General features: G+C 38.3%; 1 protein-coding gene across 16 annotated transcripts in view; it reads left to right on the top strand.

Annotated features, from left to right (window-relative positions):
- Nucleotides 1-27,472, top strand: part of DLG2 (discs large MAGUK scaffold protein 2) — a 1,549,658-nt gene that overhangs the window by 1,242,566 nt on the left and 279,620 nt on the right. For all 16 annotated transcript variants that reach the window (XM_059411961.1, XM_059411989.1, XM_059411997.1 and 13 more), the window contains one exon: nt 52-154. In XM_059411961.1, the coding sequence (XP_059267944.1) occupies nt 52-154 (103 nt within the window). The remainder of the gene's footprint in view (nt 1-51; nt 155-27,472) is intronic.

Raw genomic sequence — 27,472 nt, 5'->3', positions numbered from 1 at the left:
CAGAATGATCTGCCTTGTGAAATACCAAAGTTCTCTGGCTTCCTCCTCCAGGTGAATGGCATCGACCTCCGTGGAGCATCTCACGAGCAGGCCGCCGCTGCCCTGAAGGGGGCTGGACAGACGGTGACCATTATAGCACAATACCAGCCTGAAGGTCAGTGAGAACCCACCCTTACCGAGTTCCACTGTGTTTCTTTGTGAATATATACCCACCTTTCTGATCACCCGTATTAACCAGTCTCCACCAACAAGGCTTTTTTTTTTTTTTTTTTAACTTACTTATCCTGAAAAATGGGAGCTCCATGTCGGAAGAACATGAGGCTTTGTTACTCTTCACCTTCCAAAGAAAACATCAGAAAAAGTCCTGTTTAAAATATGAATTCAAAACAAAAAAAATCCAAAAAACCTAGCATCAGTTTTATTATTCATGTTCTTATCTGGTATACACTTTTGGTCAGCAATGAATATTGTAAAAAGAATTAGGGTGGACTAAGAATCAAATTGACGTGAGACAGATGAACAAGCAAAACACCAGATTTAATAGCATATGTATGGGGAATCCACATAGACAGGCAAAATAAGGTATATGTGTCATCCTGAGCTAAGATGTGGGCAGGGGTCTGGGACTTCAGAGGATAGAAGTCCATTTCACAGGGCCGTAGAAGAACAGATGTTTGGTAATTAGATATTTGCCCTGCCATATAAATGAGTCACTCAATAAAATTTACCTCTACTAATAACCCTTGTTCTGGGAAACACCCCCAACTGAGATTCTTTTATGTCTTTATGGGAGGGGCAAAAGTTTCTCTTGACCCTGGAGGGTCTAGATTGCCTTCAGGTCAAAATCCACAGGCCAAAGTGGCACACTGAGTGGGGGAGGGTGGTTGGTCTGGAATCCCTTCAGAAGCAAGGGGAGAGAGAAACAGACCATGATCGGCGGACCATATTCTCTCTTCGTGGCATGAACTCTTACTAACGCTAACGTGATTTTTGGTTGTCCCTGGTGTGGGTTTGTTTTGGTTTGGTTTGATTTTGGCTTTTTCTGCTATAGTATTGCTTGTTTGTAACATGCTACTGTAAACCCTGAAACCTGGTGAGGCGTCGTCAATTGGATTAGCCAACTGAAACTTGATGAGATATCCTGAATTGCATTAGCCAGACCCTGCTCTTTGGTTTGTTTCAACATGTATCTGTGATCAGAATGATTCTCAGGGAGACCACCTAGAAGTGACCTATTGTGTGGTTGAATTTTCAGCAAATTTGTATATAGATTACTCCTTTTGTTAATGAAATATACTTAAGCACCCACTGTGGGCTAGACTTTACAAAAAAGTAGAGGGGTGTGGTTTCCTGTCTTCAAGAAATGTAGTTAATTACCCTTGGTCCACAAGGCTAGTAGACAGGACTATTAAACAGATAAACATGATAGTACAAGATGCCATTAAGGAAGAGCCTTTTTGCGTGGGGTATAAAGAGCTTCTTTGACCTTTTAAAGTGATTCTTTCTTAATGTCAGTTGGTCTCTTCTTGGGAAGACAGAGGTTTGTGTCTCCCCTGTGAAGTCTTAGATTTTACCATAATGGTAGCCAACCACATATTTCACGTGAATATAAAGAAAACATTCTGCCAGTGTGTTTTGGAATGTTACATTTATTTTGCCTGAATTTAGAATTAGAATTTGCAATTAAGTTATTAAAAAAACATGTACTAAATGCTTTCTCCTATTGGCCTCGCCCAGATATGGCCAGAGAGGTGGGGAGGAAGGGGTTTGCGATTGTCACAGATGGGTGATGACAGGACTGGGAGAAAACATTCTACCCAGACAGTTTTGAAAGTCTTTCTACTTCTTAAAAATTAGTAGACATGTCTTCTACTAGGAATAAATTGGCTCCAGAAGGATCCATTGTAAAACAGAAAATAAAACCATTTGGGTTAGCATAATTTGAGGAGAATATTCTACTTCATATAGAATAAGAACTTTCCTGTGAAATTTTTCCATTTTCTTTACAGCAGTGTTCGTTCACTCTCAAACCATATGCCCTTCACCATAACCTGGCACATGGCATGAATATTCCAGGCTGTTTTCCCATTTCTCAACAGTTTCCTCTCCAACACCAATTATACCAATTAGAAGCCATTGATAGTAAAGATAGCGGTTCAAATGACCTGGAACAGAGTGATTTTGAAACTTTAAGGATTACAGTAAAGGACAAGCATGTCATAGTTCTATCCACATAAATCTTCATCTTAAGCTTCCTTACTGCGTTTGCTTCCTTAAAGCAATGTACTTAATTTGGATACTTTGCTGTACTTTGTGAGGATGCCTATTCAAAGCAAGCATGTCTTATAAAGCATAAATAGATTTTCTAAGTGCTTCTGAAGAAATTTGTAAATAAAAATGATAAGCTTGGGCTGCCTGAGTGGCTCAGTGGGTTAAAGCCTCTGCCTTCGGCACAGGTCATGATCCCAGGGTCCTGGAATCAAGCCCCACATCGGGTTCTCTGCTGAGCAGGGAGTCTGCTTCCTCCTCTCTCTCTGCCTGCCTCTCTGCCTACTTGTAATCTCTGTCTGTCAAATAAATAAATAAAATCTTAAAAAAAAAAAAAAAACAATAAGCTTATTTCAAAATGCCAAAGTACAGATAGGATTCACAGAATTCCCTATTTGAATAAGTCTAACTGTATTCTCATTTGTCACAGCTTTAAATCAGTTGGAAATGTGGTAATGTAACATCAAGTAATCCTCTTTCCCCCTTTGTAAGTTTAATGTGCAACTGAGCTTTAATTTAACTATTGCTTGAAGTGGAAAACTAATTGGATTGTTGTTTAAACCATTTAGGGACATTTAAATTATACAACACTTTTAGGAAATAATGAACAATTTACCTTTAAGATAACAAGTGAAAAGAAGAATATGCCAAAGAGTTCATTAGGAAATTCTTACCAGATCTCCTTCATTTGCACTAGTATTGTGAGGTGTCCCTGCTAAGACAAATTTTATTGACTTCTCTTTTGGTATGGTCAGGAACCAGACTTTCTTTCAGTAATTTTTTCAGGTACATTCAAATGCTTTTATCAAGATACTAGATTCCTTCCTCAGTATTATTAAATATTCAGGAAATTTGGCCCTTACCCCCAGCCCAAGTCATTTTCTCTTAAGTAATTTTTTTTTAATCTTACTGAGATTAAAGGACTTAGGTACTTTTAAGAAATTGTTTTCTGATGATGTAGGACCAAAATTGTATAATAATGACACCAACCCTGAGAACTGTGGAATGTCAGAGAAGGGATAAACCTGTAGGAGTCAAAACAGTACAAGAATACTTTGTGGAAATGGGGAAATGGAGCCAGACTTTGAAAAATAGGTGGGATTTCTATTCTGAAAAGCGGAGAGAAAAAATATCTCGCTAAACTAAATAAGATTTTGAACTCTTTGTGTGCAGGCACGAAACCTATATTTTGTTCACTTTTGTTTTGTTCATTTTTAGTGTTATACATATTATTGGTATTTCTTTTTCTTTTAAGATTTTATTTTATTTATTTGACAGACAGAGATCACAGGTAGGCAGAGAGGCAGGCAGAGAGAGGAAGGGAAGCAGGCTCCCTGCTGAGCAGAGAGCCCGATGTGGGGCTCGATCCCGGGACCCTGGGATCATGACCCGAGCCGAAGGCAGAGGCTTTAGTCCACTGAGCCACCCAGGCGCCCCTATTATTGGTATTTCTTAAAACGTTGCTGAACTAGCAAATAATACTTACCATTCTTTAGCACTTGAGTTTCCACCTGAAAATAATTGAAGATTGGAGGGATGATTCAGTTGTACAACTTGCATTTTTTCATTTTTGCTTCAAACCAGAAAACAAGTGCTAAACAAGTATGTATTGCAAAATATAAAACAGTTTCCAGCTGTGTTTTTCATAAGACTTAGTTCATTTTTTGAATAATTATAAATAATTTATAATTATCATAATATAACAATAAATGTCTTCCTTGGCAAGTTTCACTGTGCAAAGTAAGACCAAAGTTCTTATACTTCTGCTTAAAGTGATCTTGCTCCCAGTTGTCTAAATTACTCTAGCCATCATTAAATTTTATCCAGTGTCTAGTTCTAGGTAGTAGAAATAAACCCGCATTTGAAGACTCACATGCAAACCGTGTTTCTTTCTGGTGGTATGATTGTAATTCATTTATACCAATTTTTTTTCTACTTTCTGTCACATGTTTACTTGGAAACTAATATGTATTATTTTGATATTAGGAAGTAAATAATGAAGTTATTTTCTTTATTTCTTTTTTTAAGAGGATCATGTATCTGATACTTAAGGAATAATTCTACTTAAGCAATATAGGAAGTTAATTCTTCTAAACTCCAATAACCTGTGTTCAGTTAGTGAAGTTACCCCAACACCACTTCAGAAAAGGAACCATAATGCCTGCCCAACACATGCATACACTCTCCCCTGTCCCTTTCCGGCCGTCTTCCCCATTGCCGTCAGAATTATTGTTCTCTAGGATATGACCCCAAGGTACCTGTGCACAGACTCCATGCCCTTCACAGTATGGTCCCAGCCAAACTGTATGCTCCCTCCTTACTCCCTGCACCATCATCACCCACCACCATCATCATTTTTACTCTCCCATGCTACACAGGACTGCTTTCTGTTCCTCAACACTTGGTCCTTAGCAGTCATGTTTCTGGACCTTTGCTCCCGTGGGCTCCTCTCCCTGGAATTCTCTTTCCTCCCTTTCTATCCCTACTCATTGTGAGGGCCTGCAGACGTCAATTCCACTCTGAAGTCATCTTTTATCTGCTAAGTTGATGTTGATTGATTCTTTCTCTGAGCTCTCTAGACCTATATTCAGAGAGTTTGTGTGTCCCTTAGCATGATTTGCACATTTCCCCCCTCAAGTAAGCTTCTAGAGGGCAAGAACCCACTTATCGTTAGTTTTATGTCCTGAGAGAATTTGCACGATATGAATTTGACTATGCTTTATTAAAGAATTATTGAATGGGTCTCTATTTGCTTTAGAAGTACAATAAAATATCTTCAGTGTGTTGGCAAATAATTAATAGTAAGTGTTTAAGAAATATTTGCTGGATGAATATTGAATGAATTGCCTGGGGTTCTGATATTAGATGCAGACAATGGTAAATGAGTCCCCAGATTAGACATCTGGTGTTGATGCAGTTTTTAGGTGGTGCCTTTTTTTTTCTTACAAAGAAATGACCCTAGTGGATAAACATCCTTTATCCTGCACTGAGGAATATCTACAGCTATTATTCTGTAATATAACACAAAGAAAAGATGATTAAAGCTCTAAGATTTTCTAAAGTTCTAAAACTCAACTTTAACACCACTGATGAATTTTAAGAAGTCACTGGGGCCCTGAGTGGCTTAATCTGTTGAGCATCCCACTCTTGGATTCAGCTCAAGTCATGATCTCAGAGCTATGAGATTAAGCCCTGCATTGGACTCCAGGCTCACCATGGAATCTGCTGGAGATTCTCTCTCCCTTGGTCCCTCCCACTCATTCTTTCTCTCACTCTCGCTCTCAAATAAATAAATAAATCTTTTTTTTTTTTTTTAAGTCACTGATTGTAACCAAATTGTGCATTTGTCAGAACGGGTCTAACACAGCATTTCTCTGAATCAGACTGGGACAAGCCTTTATAACATTTGCTGCCTTCTCACTGTGCTATAATACCTCTGTTTACTGTGAGACCACTGACTGGGATTGAAGTAAAAAAACACCAGATATTCACTGGGACAATGAAGTGAACAATATAAATTGTTGGATAAAGCACAAAATAGAGATAATTAATTGCCAAGGTATTCTTATGACAACCACCAGTATTCTCTTGGCTTTAATATGACTACTTGGGCATTGTTTTGGATCCTGCAAAGGCTTCAGAAGGGTCTTCAAGCAGGGAAGAGGAGCTCCTTGAGGGTCCCCATCAGGAAGTGGGGACTTGAGTAAACAGTGGAAGAGTCTGATTTTGTCTGCCTTTTTTTTTTTAAGCATTTATTCAGATTCCAGTTAACATACAGTGTATTATTAGTTTCTGGCATACAATATAGTGATTTAATACTTCCATACAACCCCCAGTGATCCACCTTTTATTTTTCAACAGACTACTTGAAAAGAAAAGTCCAAAGGACAGACTTAATTAAAAATAAGACTTATAAATGTGGTCTAGTTTATGGAACTGTGGCAGAGTGATGATGTGGTTCATTTATATACCTGTATTTGGTTAATGGATATTTTTACTGAACACTTACTGTGCTCCACTCAGTATTCTTAGGAAATGATAAAGCAGTGAACCCAAAGGCCCTCTCAAATAAATGTTAAATTTGTTAGAAGATGATAAGTGGTATAAAGAAATAGGAAGAAAGGTAAAAGTGATAGTAGTGAAGAAAATATGGTAGATCTAGAAGACCTAGCTAATAAGTTCATATTTCAGCAGAGATCTCAAAAAAATCAGGGAATAAGCCATGCAGGAAGCTGGAGGAAGAAAGAAATTATTCTAGAATCCTGGTCTACCGAGTGTGATCTGTGAACCAGCAGCATAGAGATCAATCAAGAGCCGGTAGATATGCATAATCCCAGGCCCCACTCCAGCCTTCTAAATCAGAATCTACATTTTACCAAATCCATAGGTTATTTACATGTAGTTTGAGAAGCACTGTGCTAGAATACTTGAGGACCCTGCAGAAACTGTGATTTGTCACTCCGGGTTGGACTCCCTCTACCTGGATCCAGGGTGATGTCACCTGAGGCGGCATCACTAGGTTTGATTTCTGGCATGTGTTACTCAATGACTGGTCAGACCTCAGTAGTTTTACTAGGGACAGGTCAGACTGCAAGGGCTCTAGTAAGTTCATGTGTCATTCACCCCTGCCTAGCCTATACCTCCCCTCTAAATATAGATTACCAACCAAATTCATAAATCTTGCTAGAACTCCCCATCTAGTGAAACAGTGAACCTACTCAGGCTTCATCCCCTTTCATTACGGCCTCTCCTGCCTCTCCTGCAAGTGCGTAGAGAAGCCATTGGGGATGAGGTGAGATTGAACTTCATCCTAATAGATGACTTTACAGACCAAAAAAAAAAAAAGGTCACTAAGGCATCACTTTAAAATTTCTTTAAGTAACTTACTATATTTTAAAGCGGATCATTTCAGTAATCTTTTTTATTCCTTTTAAATTGTGAAGCTAATTCAGAAAGAAAACTACTCATTCTTTTCAGAAGGAAGTGAAATTCTGATCTTTTCCAGAGTTACTACTTTGAATTAAGTTACAAGTTTAAACCAGAGTTGGACACCATGATCTATTTCTCTGTGAGGTCAAAGATGTAATGGAAACTTAAAATGAGTATGTAATTTACCCTCTGAAAAACATAGACACCTCCTATATCTAAAAGTTCCCAGAAATGAGAGTATATACAATACCCAAGACGCTTACTTACAATACAAGCTATATTTCTTTCCTTAAATCAATGTCTACATAAGTTTATGCATATGAATGAGCAGCTGTGGCATGCTGAGAGTTTCTCAATGCAAATAACTGCATCTCAAATGCTCAGGCAATATTCATAAAGTCCAGCAGTAGGTCTTGGTCAGAAATTGCATCAGCATCATCAGGGAACATTCAGGATGAGCTTTGGAATGGGAGGTACAGTGCAAGACTCTGGACTAGGAAGAGAAGACCAGTATTCTAATGCCAATTCTAATTCTAGCTGTGTGACCTCATGCTAGTTATTCATCTTTATGAGTTTGCATTTTCTCAGTTAGGAAAAGTTAGGACAGGTTAAATATTTTCAAAGTTACTGAATTCTAGATAAAAGACATAACCTATCAAGTAATACAGAAGTATGAATTCCGTTATTTGAAGATTTTTTTCACTAATACTGCATCTTTGTGCTTTGCGTTTTTTGCATTCTTTAAGAAGAAATGAATGCACAGTCTGGTTAACTTGCTGCATTCTCTGTGGTTTAACTGGAATCAGTGAGAAATGGAAATTAACAGTTGGAAGAATCCTTATAGATCACCTTATCCAGCTTCACAGATGGGGGGATTGAAGCTCAGTCAGTATCCACATAGGAAAACAGTCCATTATCTTAACATTTGTTATAACTACTAAAACTGAGGCTAGCTAAACCAGATAGTAAATTCCTTAATTCTTTGAATTTACTGTAGTAGTTCATGATGGCTGATGGCTTAAATAGCCCAAGGAATCTAATCCAACTAGATTATTATGATCAAAAGGGGGTTGAAAAATTCTTATGAAGCCTTGGGGCTTTCTCATGCACATAATTTCACTTTCACTTCTAGCTTCTTACTCATGTTAATTGCTTTTATCCCTGTATCACAAGTGAATGATACATATAAGAGAGCTTTAAAAATATAAGCTATTACTAATAATTTAAAAAATAACCACGAATCTGAGAATATTAGTAGTTCAAGAAACAGTTCAAATACATTATGCTTTTCCTCTTCCCTATCCTAATTTCTTCAGTGGCATCCTTCATCCATCTGTCCATCCATCCATTATCAGTTCATCCTCAGTGATATTCTGTTTTGCCACATATGGGATTTCTCCAAATATATTGCATTAAATCTGGTTTAGCTAGTTTGATTGGCATATTCTAATTTTTATCAAACTGTTAGGAAAGAAACTTACATAAGACTTTACATGACTCTAGAATTTGTATTGCTTAGCCTTATCTTTCTCCTCGAATCTCTCTCATATGCATACAGGCTCCACCAACAGATACTGCCTCCTCCTGCAACTAGAAATCTCCCAAGATGTCCCTTCACTTAATCTGTCTTGTTCCTAGCCTTCTCCCAGTTGCTTGTTTAACTCCCCAACATCCACCACAGCATATGACAGATAGGATGATTCCTGCAAACAGAGTCTGCGGGATCATGGGATGTTCTGTCCAGATACTTCAGTGATTAATGATGCTGCTTTTTTTTCTCCATGCTTATACCCTAGTTTGGACGTAGAGTAATGTAATGGGGACAAAGTGAGATATCACCTCCTGACTCAAAAAATTCTCTTGACCTAATTATCTGTCCTGGGAATACAATATCTCAAACTCTTATCAGAGGGGCTAAAGATATTTACAAAGCTGATACAGGTCCTTTCCCTTCCTGTTATTCCATCTCAGTCCAGCTTCATAACAACTTTCATTCCATAATTAAACATATTCATCTTTGGGTGTCTAATCTTGTGATTTTATAATATTTTGAAGGACCCTTGGCATCCAGCATCATAAAGCACTCACTAGCTAATACTAAAAGAAGGCTAAGTAAATCTTTGTGCTAGAGACATTTTGACAACCAAAAAGATCTTAGATCCATCCCATGAGTTAGCCATATCCAGATCAAATACATGGGACTAAAGGGTCCAAATCAGGGGCACCTGGCTGACTCAGTTGTTAAAAGACCACCTTCAGCTGAGGTCATGATCCTGGAGTCCCAGGATCAAGTCCCACATCAGCTCCCTGCCTAGCAGGAAGTCTGCTTCTCTCTCTGACCTTCCCCCTTCTCATGCTCTCTCTCTCTCATTCTCTCTCTCTCAAATAAATAAATAAAAATCTTAAAAAAAAATAAAGTTTCCTAATTATACTCTTGACTATACAAATATTACCAACTGAACCCAGATCCTCCACTGATAAGGAATTTCAGGACATTATAGACCACTGTTAAAGAATGTTCCAAGAAACAAGCAGAAGGGGAATAGAAGCTAAAACAGATCTAAAATACTTACTAACTTTACTCCATATTCTCAGTGCCAAGTGTAGTTCACCTCCACATTTGTTTGAAAACCCCAGTATTTAAGCCAACCATCAAATTTAATAATGAGTGATGAGGCACTTTCCTGCTCCCTTCCCTGACTGTGAAACTGATGCTTTTTTGACCACACCTGAGCCATATCACTTCTCAACAGTGATGCCCTTGTTTGCTAATTAAGGTGGTTAGAGAGATTATTTTTAAGGCTCCTTCTAGCTGACATTCTATGAAATGTAGTTACTGTGTCTTCTAATTAGAACATGTCATAAGGAACAATTATTGCAAGCAGATAATTTCAGAATGTTCTCATTTTATTCCTCACATTTTAAACACACGGAAATTCTGCTTTCACCCAGTTGGCGGGACAGGAAAAGATCTATATCTGTGGAAAATGCTTTCTCTGTGCTGAAGATAATTTGAACCCTCCAATAATGATTTTTAAGTTTAATTCAAGTAGAAACACTTACTGCTTGTTGGTGCTTCCAAGATTAACAATTTATTGTACATTCATAGACCCCTTATAGCCTAAATCTTACCAGTTTCATATGAAATTGAACTAAACTATAACTATCAAGCCTGGAAATAGATTTATTGGGGGTGGAAAGGAATAATTTGGAAAAAAAGTTCATTTCAGTAAATAAAAGATTCAGAAAGCTGAAATAATGGTTATGTTTTTGATTCTCAGAATCACAAGTAGTATCAACTTTAGAATGAAAAAGCCAAGCCCAGGAAACAAATACATCTTTAATGTGCTTTATAGATTCGTAATCCAGATAGGATTCCTGGTACACTCAATGACTAAGTCTATAAAAGGCAAAAGTATCCAAATTATACTTTGGGGTTCAAGATAATCTTCTTTTATTCGCTCAGCTTTCTCATATTCACGTTCCTACTGCTAAGGGTAATTTTCTTCCTTAATAGGAGTTGCTGACATATTGGGGAAATTAAGCAACGGCAGAACAAAAATTCTTTCATTCAGTCTTCATTCAGCTAATATTAAATGCTTCCGCTGAGTGACACATTGCCCTGGACATTAGAGGTAGAATGATGTGCAAAATAGACATGACCCTTTTCCTGGTATACCTACAGTTAGCAGAGTAAAATCACACCAGTAAATCAGATAAGCTCAGGTGAGTGCTCTAGAAAAAGACAAGAACTTAGATCTAGATTCTGAGTCTCCATACTCAAGTATATTCTCAGTGTATACCCACACCAAACCAAAACAAACAAAACACTGTGACCTAGATAGAGGGTCCAGAAGGCATCCCAAGGAAATAATATTTTCTTGAATCTGAAGGATGAGTAGGCGTTAATTTGTCAAAGCAGAGCGGAGGAAGCAGTTGTGAGGAAGAGGAGGGACGTGTATGTGAGAAAGTAGGAGAGACAGTGTGCACAAGGAAGTGAAAGAGGGGCACATGGGCAGATTTTGAAGGACAGGTATTTGGGTCTTTCCCCTGAAAGCACTGGTGTTAAAAAGTTTTAAGCCAAAGGCTGGCAGGATCAGAGTTGTTGGTGGTGTTGGTGTTGTTCTTCTTCTTCTTTTTAAAGATTTCATTGATTTATTTGACAGAGAGAGAGAAGTAGGAGCAGCAGGAAAAGGGAGAGGGGGAAGCAGGTTCGCTGATCTGGCAGCACGATGTGGGTTGGATATGGGCCTCAATGTGGGGCTCAATCCCAGGACCCTGGGATTATGACCTAAACTGAAGGCAGACGCTTAACGACTGAGCCAACCAGGTGCCCCCAGAGTTGTTCTTCTAAAAACTGGCTCTGGCTGCTGAGTAGAGAACAGGCCAGTAGTGTCAAGAGAGGCTGGGAAAAACCCGGATAAAAGGTGCTCATCCAGGTGAAATGGTGGTGGTTGGCTTAGAGCAGTGGCAGAAGAGATGGAGAGGAGTAGACAGACTCAGGGGGAGAGTTGGTAATAAAGTCAGTAGACTTACATGTTGGCTTATTAAAATACATGAATTCATTCATTTTGTTAAAATATGGGACAGCATGATTGACTGTTACAAGACAAATACACTCCTCAGGGAAAAGCATGTTTTATTCATCTTTATATCCTAGTCCCTAATACAGAACCTCGTTCACAGTAGGCACTCAATAAATGTAGACTGAGCGAAAATAAATAAATAAATAAATAAATGATGCCAATGAATAAATGTATCTATTCTGTAGGAACTCTTCCATTTTTTTAATTTTAGCTAAGACAAAATATAGATGTCAAAGAGAGGAAGATGGTAAGAGAAAGGGAATTGGGAGCAAAAGAGAAAATACGTAAAGCTAGTGCGGAGCACTCACCGCACGTCTGATGACATTCTAAAATCCCTGCATAGACTTACTCATTTAAACAGCTCAAGAACTTACAATAGAGGTTTGATTGCATTGCCCATTTGCTCGTTGACAGATGAGGGTATGGAAACTCAGAAAGCATAAGTGGTTGTTCCAAGGTCAGACAATAAACCACTAGAGTACAACCAGGAGTCATTCTGAAGCAGAAGGACTCCAGAACAGCTATGGCACTAGATCACTTCTCAGAGGAGGAAGGAAGAGGAAGCAGATTCACATGGTGATAAAGGAATTTGAAGAGAGGGAAGAAATGGAGGGGATGTGGAGAATCTAATGAAGGATAAATGCCATGTACCCAAAGAGAGAGGGAGGACAGAGGTACAGAGAGGACAACGACGAGTCAGATGGGGAAATAAAGGTAAGAGTATTCGGGCTAGGCAGGGCCAACCGGCAGACAGATCAGAGTCCAGTGACTGAGAACGGAGACAGTCCATAATTGGCTTGCCGTAGGCTCTGGGCCAAGGAGCAGATGCAGGCTAGGTGGGTGAATTCCCTTCCTTTTGAATTTGTGGTGGTTTTGTTCTGTTGTTCTTTTCAAGATATGGGAGTTTGGGGCTTGCAGTTCAGCTCTAAGAGTAGGTGTGATCCCAAACTGGTAGAAAGGCTGGCAGAAGGCTCGGCTCACCACTGACTGCCTTTGAGGACTTAAGGGAGTGATAACCTAAGCCTGAAATTCTTCACCTGTATCATAAGGATAATCATATTTACCTTCCAAAGTTTCTGGGCGAATTAGAGAAAATGAAGAATGTCGAGAATATATAAGGCCATCCGCAAATGACAGCTACTATCATAACCCTCAACGACAAACTTGTTGAATAAACATTGCTCCCAACGCAAACTTCGCCCTGCCATTACCCCCCAACCCCCACTCTCATCAGATCTTTGCATTATCCTTAAAACTATCTAAGTACAGACAGGATCAAGGAGCTTCACAGAGTTGGGGAAGCAATAGTGGTTAAGAGTTCCCACTGTGAAATCAGATAGATATGGCTCAAATTCCAGCTCTGCCATTAACAGCTGTGTCACTTTAAACAAATTACTTCACCTCTGGGAACATCATTCTTTATTTGTAGAATAAAGACTCACACCTATCTCTTAGGACTATTTTGAGGGTTAATGAAGTCAGTGCATGCAAAATGTCAAGCACACACCCTGACAAATAGAACATCTTCAATAAGTAATAACTATCATTATTATGGTAATTATCAGAAAGTCCAGAAAAATCTATAACGTGGTTATTGTGTGGAAAGAGAGAGAGAAGGAGAAGTAGATCCAGCACGGGAAAGAAAGTTTAAAAAGCCCTTGGGAGTCTGTGAGTAGGGGCTCTTGAGGGACTTCTTTAGGTAACAGAATCAATGTGAAAATAATTCCCTGTGTGGGAGTGTCAAATAAACTGTTCTTCACAGAGTTCTACGGTCCAGGGAAAGAATGGTGGAAGCAGGGAGTTGGGCAGAGGGGTATCAGAGGAAACAACCTGGGCTCTGGCTTCATCCCCCTCCAAACAGCACAGGCTTTATTTGTTTTTCATGTTTGGTCTTGGATAAATGAAGGATTCTGTCACCAAAAAACAGTTTTAAGCTGTTTTAGCAGAAGGCAAGAAAAGCTGTTAGAAATAAGAGGTGTAGGTAGGGGTGTGTGTGTGTCTGTGTGTGTGTGGTTAGGATCCATAAAAGCTCTAAGCTCAGTTAATTTTGCACTAGAACGTAGACTCCATGGGAGCATCAGGTTTTGCCTGTTTTGCTTACTGTTTTGTCCCCAAAGCCTAGAACAGTAGCTGGCACAGAGTAGGCAATCAGCAAATATTTGTGAATGAATGAATGAACTAAACAAATATTCATGCCTCTCAATTTCTCTTGAACTTTAGTGGCAGAGCAAATTTACTCCCCTTGATATGCCTATTGGGAATCATGTTAATTAACTGGAGCTCCCAAACATTGATTTTCCATGCTGAAAAAGTAATCAATCTAGGAGAGCAGATTATGTGGTCCCAACATTGATTTTGGCATTGCTGCTGACCAGACTGCCAAAGACAAAAACACTCTCTGACTTTGGTTGTTTGATATGTGAGAGCAAAAAATTAAGCAAACAAATAGACTTTTTCCCAAAGAATCTCATAGTGGCTTTGTGCATTTTTGTAAGTCTTAGAAACATTAAAAAAAATATATAAAATATTGGGGTGCCTAGGTGGCTTAATCAGTTAAGTGTCTGCCTTTGGCTTAGGTCCTGATTCTAAGATGGAGACCCTGCTTCTCCCTCTCCTTCTGCCCCTCCCCCTCCTTGTGCTTTCTTTCTGTCAAATAAATAAATATGATTCACAGACCTGTACCCCTGGGGATAAAAATATATTATATGTTTATAAAAAATAAAAGAATTTTAAAAATCATTTAAAAAATAATAAATAAATAAAACCTTTGAATATATATATATATTACACACGTGTGTGTGTGTATGTGTGTGTATATATATATATATATATATATATATATATATATATGCATGCATGTGTGTGTGTGTGTGTGTGTACTAACTAGCACAAGTTTAAGACTTCTCCATTCACGAAAGGCTTTCAGATATGTTTCCCACGGGGTCTACACAACTGTGAGAGTTGAATAGATGGGAAGTATTTGTGAAGGTAGCAAAAGTAAAGCTTTGTGAATTTAAGTAACTTGCCATGTCGTGCTACCCATAAGTACTGTGAGCTGAACTTGTACCCAGATCTTCTGATTCTGTTTCTTGTGCTTCATACTGTTTTTCAGATGTTCTTTAGCATCATACAGTTTTATAATTCTTTTATCCAAATAAAGATACTTGAATCAATCTAGAATTACCAGGCTTTCCAGGAGTTTGCTAAATAAACACTTTTTGAGAAAAACATATTCATGTTTGTTTGATGGGTGAATGTTTGAGGGTATATCATTTTAACTTTATTTTTTAAAGATTTTATGAGGAGGGAGATGGGGGAAGAGGAGCAGGGAGAAGGGACAAGCAGCCTCCATGCTGAGCACAGAGACTGATTTGGGGTGGGGTGGGAGAGGGGTTGCCAATTTCAGGACCTGAGATCATGCCTGAGCTGAAACCAAGAGTCTGATGCTTAACCGACTGAGCCACCGAGGTGCCCCTGAACTTTATTTGTTAGTAGTAATATAATTACATGGATTCAAAATTCAAAATATTATTAAAAAGTATACACTGAGAAGTCTCTCTTCCACTTCATGTACATCAAACTCATATCCTCTTGCTCCTATAGGCAGCAATGTAATTAATGAATAACTTATTTAAATAAAAACTGAAGCTGAAACCATAAAGGAATATAGATAAATCTTATTTGCAGGGTTTAAAGGAGAAAAAAAAATGCCTAATAGGAAGATGCTTAATAGCCTGGAGCATTAAGGAATAAAACATTGTTCTTTTTTACTTGGGTAAAAATAGCTCTGTGCAGGGCTTGAACTCACAACCCTGAGATCAAGAGTCTCACGCTCTACTATCCGAGCCAGCCAGGGCTAATCCTCCTGAGGTAAGAAATGTTCCCAATTCAGAAATAATTTTATAAATACTAACTTTTCTTTCGGCGCAACTATCATAATACCAAGGGATTAAATTGCCAAGGGATCACAGGCTGCAAAAGGAACCTTCATGCAGTTGTTCTCCATTAACTGGTATGTTTTCTGTCTAGAAAAATTTGGGGCACTTATTATCCTTTAAAGAGGTCACTGGTGTCAGAAGGGATCTAAAATCAAGGTTAAAGCCCCTTTATTCCCTTGGAAATGTGTGCAAGAATTATCTGGTTGCACATAATAAGTAGCTTCATAAAAAGATATTTGTAATCTTTCTTAATTATGTAGTAGCAAATACAGAAATTCCTCGTTGTTTAAGGTCACTCAGAAGATTTTTTGTAAGAAGATTGATTTCCTAGTAATATTAATAACCACACCCTACTTTATCTAAATTTTAAATACTTTTGCTTTCTTTCAAATGTTTGAATTTCTTAAAAATAGGTACCATTTCCCATGGGAGATTTTTCCGGGAAGCAAAAGGAAGAATGTTAGAGTTTTAGTAACAGTCCCCAGCTGTTATGACTTAACAATGAGCAGCCGAAACACAAAGGGTATTTTAAAAGAAACACAATTATCTACAAAATTACAGAGAAATGGTTGCTTTGTGTAACTATTAGTGAGAAAGAATGAAAGTGGAATGTCTACAAAACCATTATCAAAATGCAGGGGATAGAGTCCAAAGAGATGAAGACGTGAAGATTCTTGGAGGGGTGTGGGACGGGGAGGTCCTGGCAGGGAGGATGTGTGGAGAAAACTGCTGAGGGAAACAGGATCTTCAACCTGCAGAGCTGTCTTTACAGCTAGGAGCACAGTCTTCCCTCCTTCTAGATTCAGGAGAAAACATCTCCACTTGTCTTCTGATAAAGGAATACTTAATCTTCTTGGAAGCAAAGAGAGCAGATTTTCTTGTTGATCTTTTATTTGATTACTTTGTGATTGTGGATGATATTGGTATATTAGGTATATATTATTGTAGTTCTTTCCTCTGAGCTATGAAATTTTTCTCACAATTTGTGTTTTCTCATTGCAATTCTGTGCCTTTGTCTTTCCTAATCATAGAGCAAAATAAATAAAAATTTACAGAGAGGCTGAGACTCTAGAACAAGTTGTAAATAAGATACAAATAAAACATCTGGGTAAGATATAATGTGCTTTTTTTTTAAGATTTTATTTATTTATTTGAGGGAGAGTGAGTGAGAGAGAACACAAGCAGAGGGAGAGTGAGAGAGAACACAAGCAGGCTCCCCACTGAGTAGGAAACACCATGTGGGGCTCAATCCCAGGACCCTGAGATCATGACCTGAGCTGAAGGCAGACGGTTAACTGACTGAGCCAACCAGGTGCCCCTATAATGTATTTTATTTTATAAAACAAGAGCTGGTCTTTTGAATAAAATTTAAGTGCACTTATGGAGTATTATATGCCAGGCCCAGTTTTCTTAGATACTCTAAAAAAAAAAATGCATCTAAATATATGTCTCCTTTTACATCCCCAGCTGCACCTCTCATACTTTATATTCTATTGACACCAAATTTGCTTATCTTTCACCTAACAGGCCTTGATGTTTCATCTTCTGTAAATTAGTGACTATGATTCTGTCTGCCCAGAATTCTCTTCTTCTTCTGTCCACTTGACAAACCCTTTTTCTCTCAAAGAACAAGCTAGAGATCATGTCCTCCTTCCTGGCTGCAACCACTCCATCCCCAGTAGAGTACCACTGCTTCCTTCATGCTACCTTAGTAACTGGTATCGTTGTATTTTTCCCTCCGTTTTGTAATTCAAGTAAAGAAATATCCAGTGTCTCCACAGAATATTTCATGGAGGAAGGGAGTGAGCATAAGAGGCAGTCAATAAATGTGTGATGAATGACTCAGTCAGTGAAGATTTGGGTGCCAGTGAGACTCTTGAAAATGGGTTGGAATGTGTGGAGAAGCTGACCCTAGTTCTAAAGATGATAATAAAAATACATGATACATCACCACTTCCTCATGGAGGCTTAAGTGGGTAGGAGAAGAATCAATGAAACAAGATGGGATTGGGAGGGAGACAAACCATAAGTGACTCTTAATCTCACAAAACAAACTGAGGGTTGCTGGGGGGAGGGGGTTTGGGAGAAGGGGGTGGGATTATGGACATTGGGGAGGGTATGTGCTTTGGTGAGTGCTGTGAAGTGTGTAAACCTGGTGATTCACACACCTGTACCCCTGGGGATAAAAATATATGTTTATAAAAAATTAAAAATTAAAAAAAAAAGAACCAAAAAAAATAAAAATACATGATACATAGTTAGATAGAGGCAAAAGAAATTTCTTGGTTTATACCATTCTGAAGTGTCCACATACACTAAAGAATGAACTAATTTTTTTAAAGATTTTATTTACTCGTTTGAGACAGAGAGAGAGCAGGAGCAGGGGGAGGGGCAGTGAGAGAGGGAGAAGCAGACCCAAGGAGATCATGACCTGAGCTGAAGGCAGACTGTCAGCTAACTTGGTGCCCCAAGGAATGGACTAATTTAAAGAATTCAAAAAATCATAAGTGAACATGGAAAGAGTAGGTAACAACTAATAATACTGTTATTATTATGCCTATAATGTCTAGATATTTATATATGCCATTTTATCATCAACGTCATAACATTATTATCCCCATTTTGAATATGAAGGGATAAGATTCCAGTCACATTACATAATGAAGTCGTGAGGCAAACTCTAGCAGTGGTGTCCCTTACTCAGGTGCCTATTAGCAACCACATCTTGAAGAAGGGTCAACAGTCTGATCTCAGTTGTTGCCCTTGTGTCCTCACCTATTCTCCACTTCTTTAGAAAGGAGGAAAAGTCCATGGTTACACAACCAGTATAAGCCAAGTCCACAGATTTGATAGTGCTTTCTCTTCAAAGCCTTATTAACTATGTTAAATGCTTAGTCTTGGAATCTGTAGCGCTGCATTGTGCTAAGCCTTGGGGCTTTAGAACTCCCCCTTGCTGGAAGAGAGCACTTTCCTTAAATCTAGCAAGATGGTTGCTTAATAAAATACACCAAGGATCAGAGCCATTGAAGGAAGAGAGTAGTGATTATGGTTTAAAACTGGATATAAAAAGAAAGCAGATTACCGCTGAAGTGAGGATTTCTGCATGTCATTTGGTCTAAATGGAACTGTGATTAGGAAAAGGAGAAAGACGTCTGAAAAGGTCATTACAAAAAATAGTAACAATTTTGAATTTCAACGAAGTGGATAAAACTTGGGACATCACAAATGGAAATGCTTTCTAAAGTCTAAAGCTCCGCACTAAATCATTTAATGTAAAAGGTACAGACGCAATAGAAAACTGTATGTAACCGCTAAAGGGCAACACAGTTGGTTAATAATTAATGCATTCCCTTTTAATAAAATAACATCAGGTGTGTATAAAATATGTTGTTAATATCAAGTGAACAGCTGAATCTTAGGCTGCAGCAAAAGAGAAAAAAATCAGAATCAGAAAAGAAAAAACCTGAGGATGAATATTATTTTCAGTAAATATGTATTATCTTTCTAGCTATAAACATGAGATTACAGATATAATGGACTTAATGACAGAGCCACTGGAAAGTAAATATTTGGAAAAAATAAAACTTCTTATGAAGAGAGACAGATGTTTGAGGGCAGCACAGAAGTCATACAGTGCTTTTGGTACTTTCTAGCTACATGACTTTGTGAGAGTTATCCAGCCTCTCTGACCTTCAGATTCCTCATCTATGAAAAGGAGTTAATAATGAATTCTTTATACGGTTATTTTGATGAATACATCATAATCGTAATTCTTGGCTCATAAAAAGCACTCAGTAAATGTTAACTACTAAAATAATGAAAGCTAATGTTGCAAAGGGCCTGGTATAGGTCAGACACTGTTCTAGGTGCTTTCCAAATATAATCATATAATCCTTAAAGCAAGCCTCTGAGATAGAGGCTGCAGTTGTTCCCATTTTACAAATGAAAAATTAAGGCACAGAAAGACTAACATGGCTTGTCAAGATCACACAGTAGGGTAGCGTTAGAGCTGTGATTCAAGTCCTGGTCTGACTCCACTATCTCTCTTCTTGGCCATCCAAGCACACTGCCTTTTCATACTGAAATGACAGCCTGTTTGAATTTCTCCATAGTGTTTATCACTATATGTAATTATCTTATTTGTTTATTTGCTTATGGTCTTCTCCCCATGAGAGCAAGAACCTGGACTGCTTTCTTTAGTAGTTTGTCTTCAGCAATAAGAGCGGTGTTAGGCACAAAGTAGATATTCAAGAAAATTATTTATGGCATGTTGAATTATAATGGTATTTACTCTTAATAGAGAAGAATGTTGAGAAATCATAAAAGATGATGAAAGAATCAAAAGGAAATATGTGTAAGAAAGTAAGATTCTAAAAAATTAAAATATGCAGAATCATGGCTAGTAATGAATCAGAAACACTCCCCAAAATTAACAACGGCAGTTTGTTTACAAAATACAGCCTTGGCAAAATACATGGCACATATGTTTTCTCTCAGTTGTTGATAACAGAATTAAAAACAGGCACAGTCCCATTTCTCCTCATTTTTCAAACTGATAAGAAGAAAGAACACAACGCGTCATTGCCATTGAACACAAAGAAGTGCCAGACACAAATAGGATTACCTCATAATTCATTGTAAAAGAAAAAAAAAAATTCAGTAGATCCCGAGATTAATCCTAAGACCCGTATCGTTTATAAAAAGAGAATACGATAATAGCATTTGCCATCATCCAAGATGTGGAGGAAATACAATGTCAAGGAAGTAAAGTGGACATGATATACTGCCAGGTGCCCACCAGACTCCACATGGGCCTACTTTTCATGTACTATCCACATCTGCAGCCCAGGCAAGCATACCCTATCACTTTAATGTGTGTGTTTCAGCCATAATTCTGTTGCCTTTGCTGTCCATGGGAAGATCAGGCAATATACTTTCCTATCTCTATCCAGCTGGAAAAAGCAAAACAAAAACAAAAACTTTTATTTGACCTCCTTTGTCCTGGCCCTTTGCTAGGCACTGGGAACAAAGACACCTCTCAAAAGGCTGAAAATGCAAGGTCTCTTTGACTTCAGTCTGAGGCTTCTGCCTGTGTACTGGAGGCTAAATCTGGCTTTGGGGAAACTTCTTCTAAGTTCTCTGCTAGAACTGAAGGAGTGCTGTTAGCGGCAGGTACCAGGGTCTAGCAGGAGTTGACCATGCACAGATGGACACTTTTGTGATTTCTCTTCAAAGTCAACCCCAAATTAAAAGGCTTTTTCTTACCTGGATATAAAATAACAATGTAGGGTCCAGCATGTTGATCTATAATGTAGCATGGGTTTGGAATTTAAAAAGGTAAATCTCAAAAAAAATTTTTTTTTTAATGAAAATTGAAATAGGAGCACCTGGGTGTCTCAGTCGGTTAAGTGTCTGCCTTTGGCTCAGGTCATGATCCCAGGGTGCTGGGATCAAGCCCTGTGTTGAGCTCCCTGCTCAGCAGAGAGCCTGCTTCTCCCTCTGGTTACAGCTCTGCCTGCTTGTGCTCTCTCTCTCTCTCTGTCAAATAAATAAATAAAATCTTAAAAAAAAAAAAAAGGGAAAGAAAAATGTAAATCTCCTTTTCAAGACAGAAACTAAGATGTCAGGATAATTTACAAAACAAGTCTGCTACCTCAAAGTGTTACAAGTCATTTAACCTCTACTTAACAGTAATTTCACAAAAAATATTTTCTGTTGATTCTGTGTCCTATTAAGGTGTTGATAATTTTCAATCCCAAAAATTTCAGAGAAATTGGAGACTTTTTAAGAATTGTTTTAAACACTCTGATGAAAGAGTTAAGTTAACATATAACTATGAAAATTTCCTGAGACCTTTCTTTAGGCTACATTTTTTTGCAACACTGGGGACCAAATGAAATAAAAAAGTCAAAGAAAGTCAACACATTTTCCCAACATCAGTTCTTTCTGGCTTAGAAAGTAGGGTGTGGAGGGTAGGAGATATTCATTTTAATACGATAATGGAACAAACAGTTGGAGTAAAGTTTTCAAGTATCTTTCCAGAAACCTAAATCATATCGAAGTAATATCCAGGATGTATGCCTTCCTATCTGACAGCACTTACAGGACAGGCTTACTAGCCTAACTTCTTAGAGCTTGAGAGCCAAATTTGTCTTTTCTTTTTTTCCCGAATTTGTCTTTTCTTAAGGCTGGGACAGACTACAGACATCTGATGTCAAAGGAGCTGTGATTATAGCAGCTAAAATATTTAGAAAGCACCTGCTGGGTAAATAAAGAGGCATTGTAGTGGAGTGGTCCACGCACAGATTCTGGAGCCAGACTTTATATGTTCCACTCCTAAATCTGTCATTTTTCAGCTGTGAGATCTTGGACAAAGTACTTAAACTCTTGGTCTATCCGTCTCCTCATTAGTAAAATGGAGATAATAATAGTTGCTATTTTATAAGATTATCATGAAGATGAAATGAATTAATATTTGTAAATCTCTTAGAATAGCACTTTGAAGATAGTAAATTCTAGTTATTGATAGATAGTGACTCCCATCCAACCTCACGAGCAGTGCAAAGCGACCTTAGCCTTCTGTCTTCCTTACACACTCCTCAAGGGCAGCTGACATTGGTGGTTTCCCTGTAGCACCACTCATTCAGCGTGTGTTCATCTGACTTTGCCTGCCTAAATGTGGTCATTCGTGCAGTAGTCACGTATTGAACGCATAATAGACACCAGCACTCTCTCAGTCCAGGCGCTAGAATAGTTAGGCAGGAAACATCACTGCCACTCTGAATTTCCCAGCTCTGCACCTGTCCTAGAAGACTTGGTAGCCAGTGCCTAGTTACATATATACTTCTGGCCTTGTGATAGTATTGTGATCTTAGATAAGCTGGTCTGAGGCATGTTCCCATTCATTTAGAAATGACCTCTCACTCCTGAATAACTTATTCACAGTAAAGAATCCACCAAAATCATTTTCAGAGGCTCTTGCTCAAACACTTGGCAAGCATTGACTTATCTTCTGTTCTGAATGCTCAGGATTTAGGTGCAATATCTATTTTATAAATAGAAACACTTTACAAGAATATGAGATCTGGCATAAAATAGACAATATATTTTTTTAAAATGAGTTATCAGTATGAAAGGACTGGGAGAGAGGAAGACTAACTTTAAAGGCAGTATTATAGGAGTCAATGAGCCTGACTAGAGAGAAATTTCAAAGCAAGGAGTGGGATGTGGGTCCTGGAGTAATTAACCTTGAATCTAAAATGCAACTGATATAAAATGCAGTGTTTTATATTCCATTATTTTAAAAAACCCTGCCTATTAATACTATAAGATTATTGCCATTGACTATAAGATGTATCCCTTTTTCAGAGATGTTAAAATGTGAAAAAAAATTTTCGTTTTACAATTGATGAAATGTGGTGATCATTCATTGTTCCTGCCACTCACATGGTGGATAGTCAGGTGATGCCCCCTGGGCTGTGGCATGAGTGACATGGGTTGCTAGTCCTGTGTGCCTCCCTGTACACTCATGATAACATCTCTCCATGCATTCCTAATCAAGAAAGCAAACAGGAATGCAAGAGATGGTAAAAATAAAGTTATTTTCACAACTTTGATTCATATTAAGTTATTAAAAAATCAATACTAAGGTTCAGTTCTTTGCGTATACTTAGTAATTTTGAGACTGTTATTACCAGTTTAGTAACACATCTCACCACCAGTGATGACATATCTGTGGGTCATTAATCATACCATGGATGAGAACTGATGTCCCAAGCTCGTAAGAAGATATTATTGGACGCCCTTCATAAGGGGATTTTCCCCCAGGGTTAGACAGAAAGTTTGCAGCTCAAAAAGTCTATTTGGTGGATGAGAAGAGGAAAATAACTCTACTTGGTCTAAACCATGTCACAGACCCTGACACAGATTTTCAAAGTTTCTTCATACTTAATCTCTACACTTAAATTCACCATTATCACTATCATGAAAGGAACTGAGCATGTCCAGAGAACTTCAGGAACTCACAAAAAGATCCTGATGATTTTATCCGCTTAAGGGTCTTAAGGGTATTGACTTTGTTGGTTAAGCAATATCACAGTCAATGCCTTAGAGTTTATGTAGGAGACTAGAAACCACCCTTGCATGGATAGTCCATATATTGTCTTTGCTGTCCAAAAATCACAAACCAATCTCCATATTATCCATGCTGAGATGTTTAATAGAACATCTTCAGGAACTTCAAGATTCCCCTTCTGGTACCCTACTTGTGGGTTCTGGGATCTGGGACAGATCTGGACTGAGCTGTGATTATTATCAATGTTGTAATTATTAATTTGGGCTCCAGGGTATCCTTTATAGAACCTGCCTAGTGAACAAACAGTAGTTTGGCTGGCCCACCTCAGCTACTGGTATAAATTCTACTGTTCACTATTGAGCACAAAGCCCTCCAAAGTCCCATATAGCATTCCATAATTTTGTGTCAAGAGGAACCTCTCCAGGAGTGGGAAGTTACTTCTCAAAGAAACAGGTCCTGGGGCAGGACAGCAGCGTGATATAACTTGTTAAACAATGAATCCAGGGAGGACCCATGAAAATTGAAGTCCCACAACCAAAAATCAATAAAATAGCTGGAAAGCAAAGGCATTTACTGAAGTCTCCAAGGTCACAGTTGTGTTAATTAAAGGTAAGCCCCAGGGGTTCAAGTGAATTTTGAAAAGAGCTTTTCAGTGCCCCCACATAATTGATGTTCCCTTGCTGTTCACTGTGGGTACTTGCTCTCTCCAACCCCAGGGGTGTGCTCCTGCATGTGCCTTGATTTAGACCATGCCCTCTGCCACTCAGCCACCCACTTGTCACCTCTCAGCTCCCAGTCACCTTATACAACCTGTCCTTCAAGGGCACATTCAAGGCTTCTTCCTCTGTAAAGCTTCCTAGTTGCTATCTTTTCCGTCTTTGAAATAGTCATTGTGTTTTATCCGTATAGATAGGCTCTATGACTTCTACTTTCCATCATAGCAATTTTCTCTCCTTTAAATCACAATCTTTCTGATTCGTCTCTATGTCCAGAATATACAAGGTACTCAATGCCTATCTACTTAACCAGTAAATGAAGCAATCAGGTAACCACTCAGTCAATCAATGAAAATAAATGAACATGTCTTTTGAAGTGTACTTTCTTTGTGGTCATTGAAAGCATCTATTTTATGGTTTCTTCTACACCAAAAGGTCAGCACTTATATCCATAAAATACTATGTTGCAAAATGATAAACAGCCCAAGACATTAGATAAATGATACAATTGCAAGCAGTATTATGAATAAAGAAGAGAGAAAGATAAAACCAGAGTGATCAGTTGAAGAAGTAGGATTGGAGCCATGATATTTAATTTTAAATTACTTTTATTAAGCCCTTGCTATATACCAAGAGCTGAGCTAAGTAGATTACATGCATTGTTTTATTTAATCTTCAAAGAAGGTCTCTGAGGTACATACTTGCATTCTGATTTTGTGGATTAGGAAACAGTCTTGGGGAGACTAAGTAATCTACCCCAGACCACTCAGCCATTAAGTGGCAAAACTGGGTTTCATGCATGACTCATGTATGACTTCATTCATGCTGTACTGTGCTACAAAGACTAGTAGGATTTGGATAAACGGGATTAGGTAATGAAAGAGCAGCCTGAGCTCAGATCCGCAAAGGTGTGAAAAGGGAATGAGGCTGGTAAGCTTAAGGATCAAGGGTTCTGGTCCACTGATGGACTGGCAAGCAGGGCATTTCTAAGGGGGTAATCAAATACGACATATTGATCTCATAGTTTATAAGAAGGAATATATATTTGGTCTTTCTCCTAGTTTCTGGCATGGGGTTCCTAAAACCCTTAAAACCTTTTCTTTTGTTGTGTTAATGAAGTGACTCTCAGCCCAAACCTAAGGATGGGTTTGGCTCCCATTGGAGTCTACCAAGGGTTGGTATGTTCAGTACCATCCTCTTTAGAAAGAAAAATTGGAATCAGGTCACTCATACTTAAATATTGATTACCATGTCTGCTGCAACTGTTGACTTTGGTCAATACAAAAGAGAAAGCTAACATCTGTGTCCACCAACAATCAGTCAAGGACATAATTATTATACGGTTGAAACTATAAAAAGTTGGAACTTTTAGCCCTACCTCTGACTTCCAGAAAGATGAAAGGGGCTGAAGATTGAGTTAAATTCCCAATGATCAATGACTTAATAAATCATGCCTGTGTAATGAAGCCTCTGTAAAAATGCAAAAGAACTAGAGAGGGCTTCCAAGTTGGTGAACTACAATGTTTCTGTGTGCCTCAATGCCATACCCCAAAATCCACGAGGACAGAAGCTCCTTAATTCAGGACCCTGCCGTAGGTATCTCCTCATTTGGCTGTTGTCCTTTAATGTCTTTTGTAATAAATCAGTGAGTAAAATCGTTTCTTAAATTCTTTGACCTGCTTTAGCAAATTAATCAAATCCAAGGAGGAGTTTGTAGGAACCTCTATTTACAAACAATCAGTTAGAAATATAGGTAACAGGGACGCCTGGGTGGCTCAGTTGGTTAAGCAGCTGCCTTCGGCTCAGGTCATGATCCCAGCGTCCTGGGATCGAGTCCCACATCAGGCTCCTTGCTCCGCAGGGAGCCTGCTTCTCCCTCTGACTCTGCCTTCCACTCTGTCTGCCTGTGCTCGCTCTCACTCTCTCTCTCTCACAAATAAATAAATAAAATCTTTAAAAAAAAAAATAAAAATAAATTTAAAAAAAAAAGAAATATAGGTAACAAGCTGTACTTGTTTTTGGTGTCTAAACTAGAAGGCAGTCTTGTGGACTGAGCCCTTAATAATAATTATTAATTATTATTAATATAATCAATCAATGTATTAATGTTATGATTACTGATATAATTATTGTATGATTGATCTATCAATATGATTAATTAATAATAGCATCCTAATCCAATGCTATCTCCAGGTAGAGTATCAGAATTGAGTTGAATTGTAGGACACCCAGTTAGTGTTGGAAAATTGCTTAGTGGTGTGGGGAAAACCCACACACATTGGAAGTAGTGACCAGAATCTTAGTGTGGAAAGGAGTATCATGCATGAGACTGGCAGCATTAAATGACAGACTGAGAACTATACTAGATCCTGGCAGAAACCAACAGAAATGGCAGGTTTGGAAGATTGGTCTAGAGATAGTTAGGTGCCTCTAAGCTACAGAATTTTTTATTAAGCACTTCAGAGTTCAGAATTTTTTATCAAGCACTTCAGAGTTGGGGCTCAGTTGGTTGAGCATCTGACTCTTAGTTTTGGCTCAGGTCATGATCTCAGGGGTTGTGAGATTGAGCCCCACATCAAGCTCTGTGTTCAGGGGGTAGTCTGCTTGAGGTTCTCTCTCTTCCTCTCCATCTGTCCCTCCTCCTAAAATAAAATAAATACATGAAATCTTAAAAAAAGAAATTCAGTGTATTTTTCCTAAAATAAGAGAAGTTTATAATCAGCAAGAACTTTATTTGAATGTAGATCTTTGTATGAATACTTCCATATGACAGTTTTCTAAACTGAATTCTATAATAATTATGTCCTTTACTGGTTGTTGGTAGACACAGATGTTAGCTTTCTCTTTTGTATTGACCAAAGTCAATAGTGGCAGCAGACATGGTAATCAGTATTCAAGTACAAATGACCAGACTCCAATTTTTCTTTCTGATGAGGATGGAGAGCATGTGAGAGTATTGTG

The sequence above is a fragment of the Mustela nigripes genome, chromosome 1 (assembly GCF_022355385.1).
Source record: "Mustela nigripes isolate SB6536 chromosome 1, MUSNIG.SB6536, whole genome shotgun sequence".
Classification (NCBI taxonomy): Eukaryota; Metazoa; Chordata; class Mammalia; order Carnivora; family Mustelidae; genus Mustela; species Mustela nigripes.
This window is presented reverse-complemented; position numbering and strand designations above follow the sequence as displayed.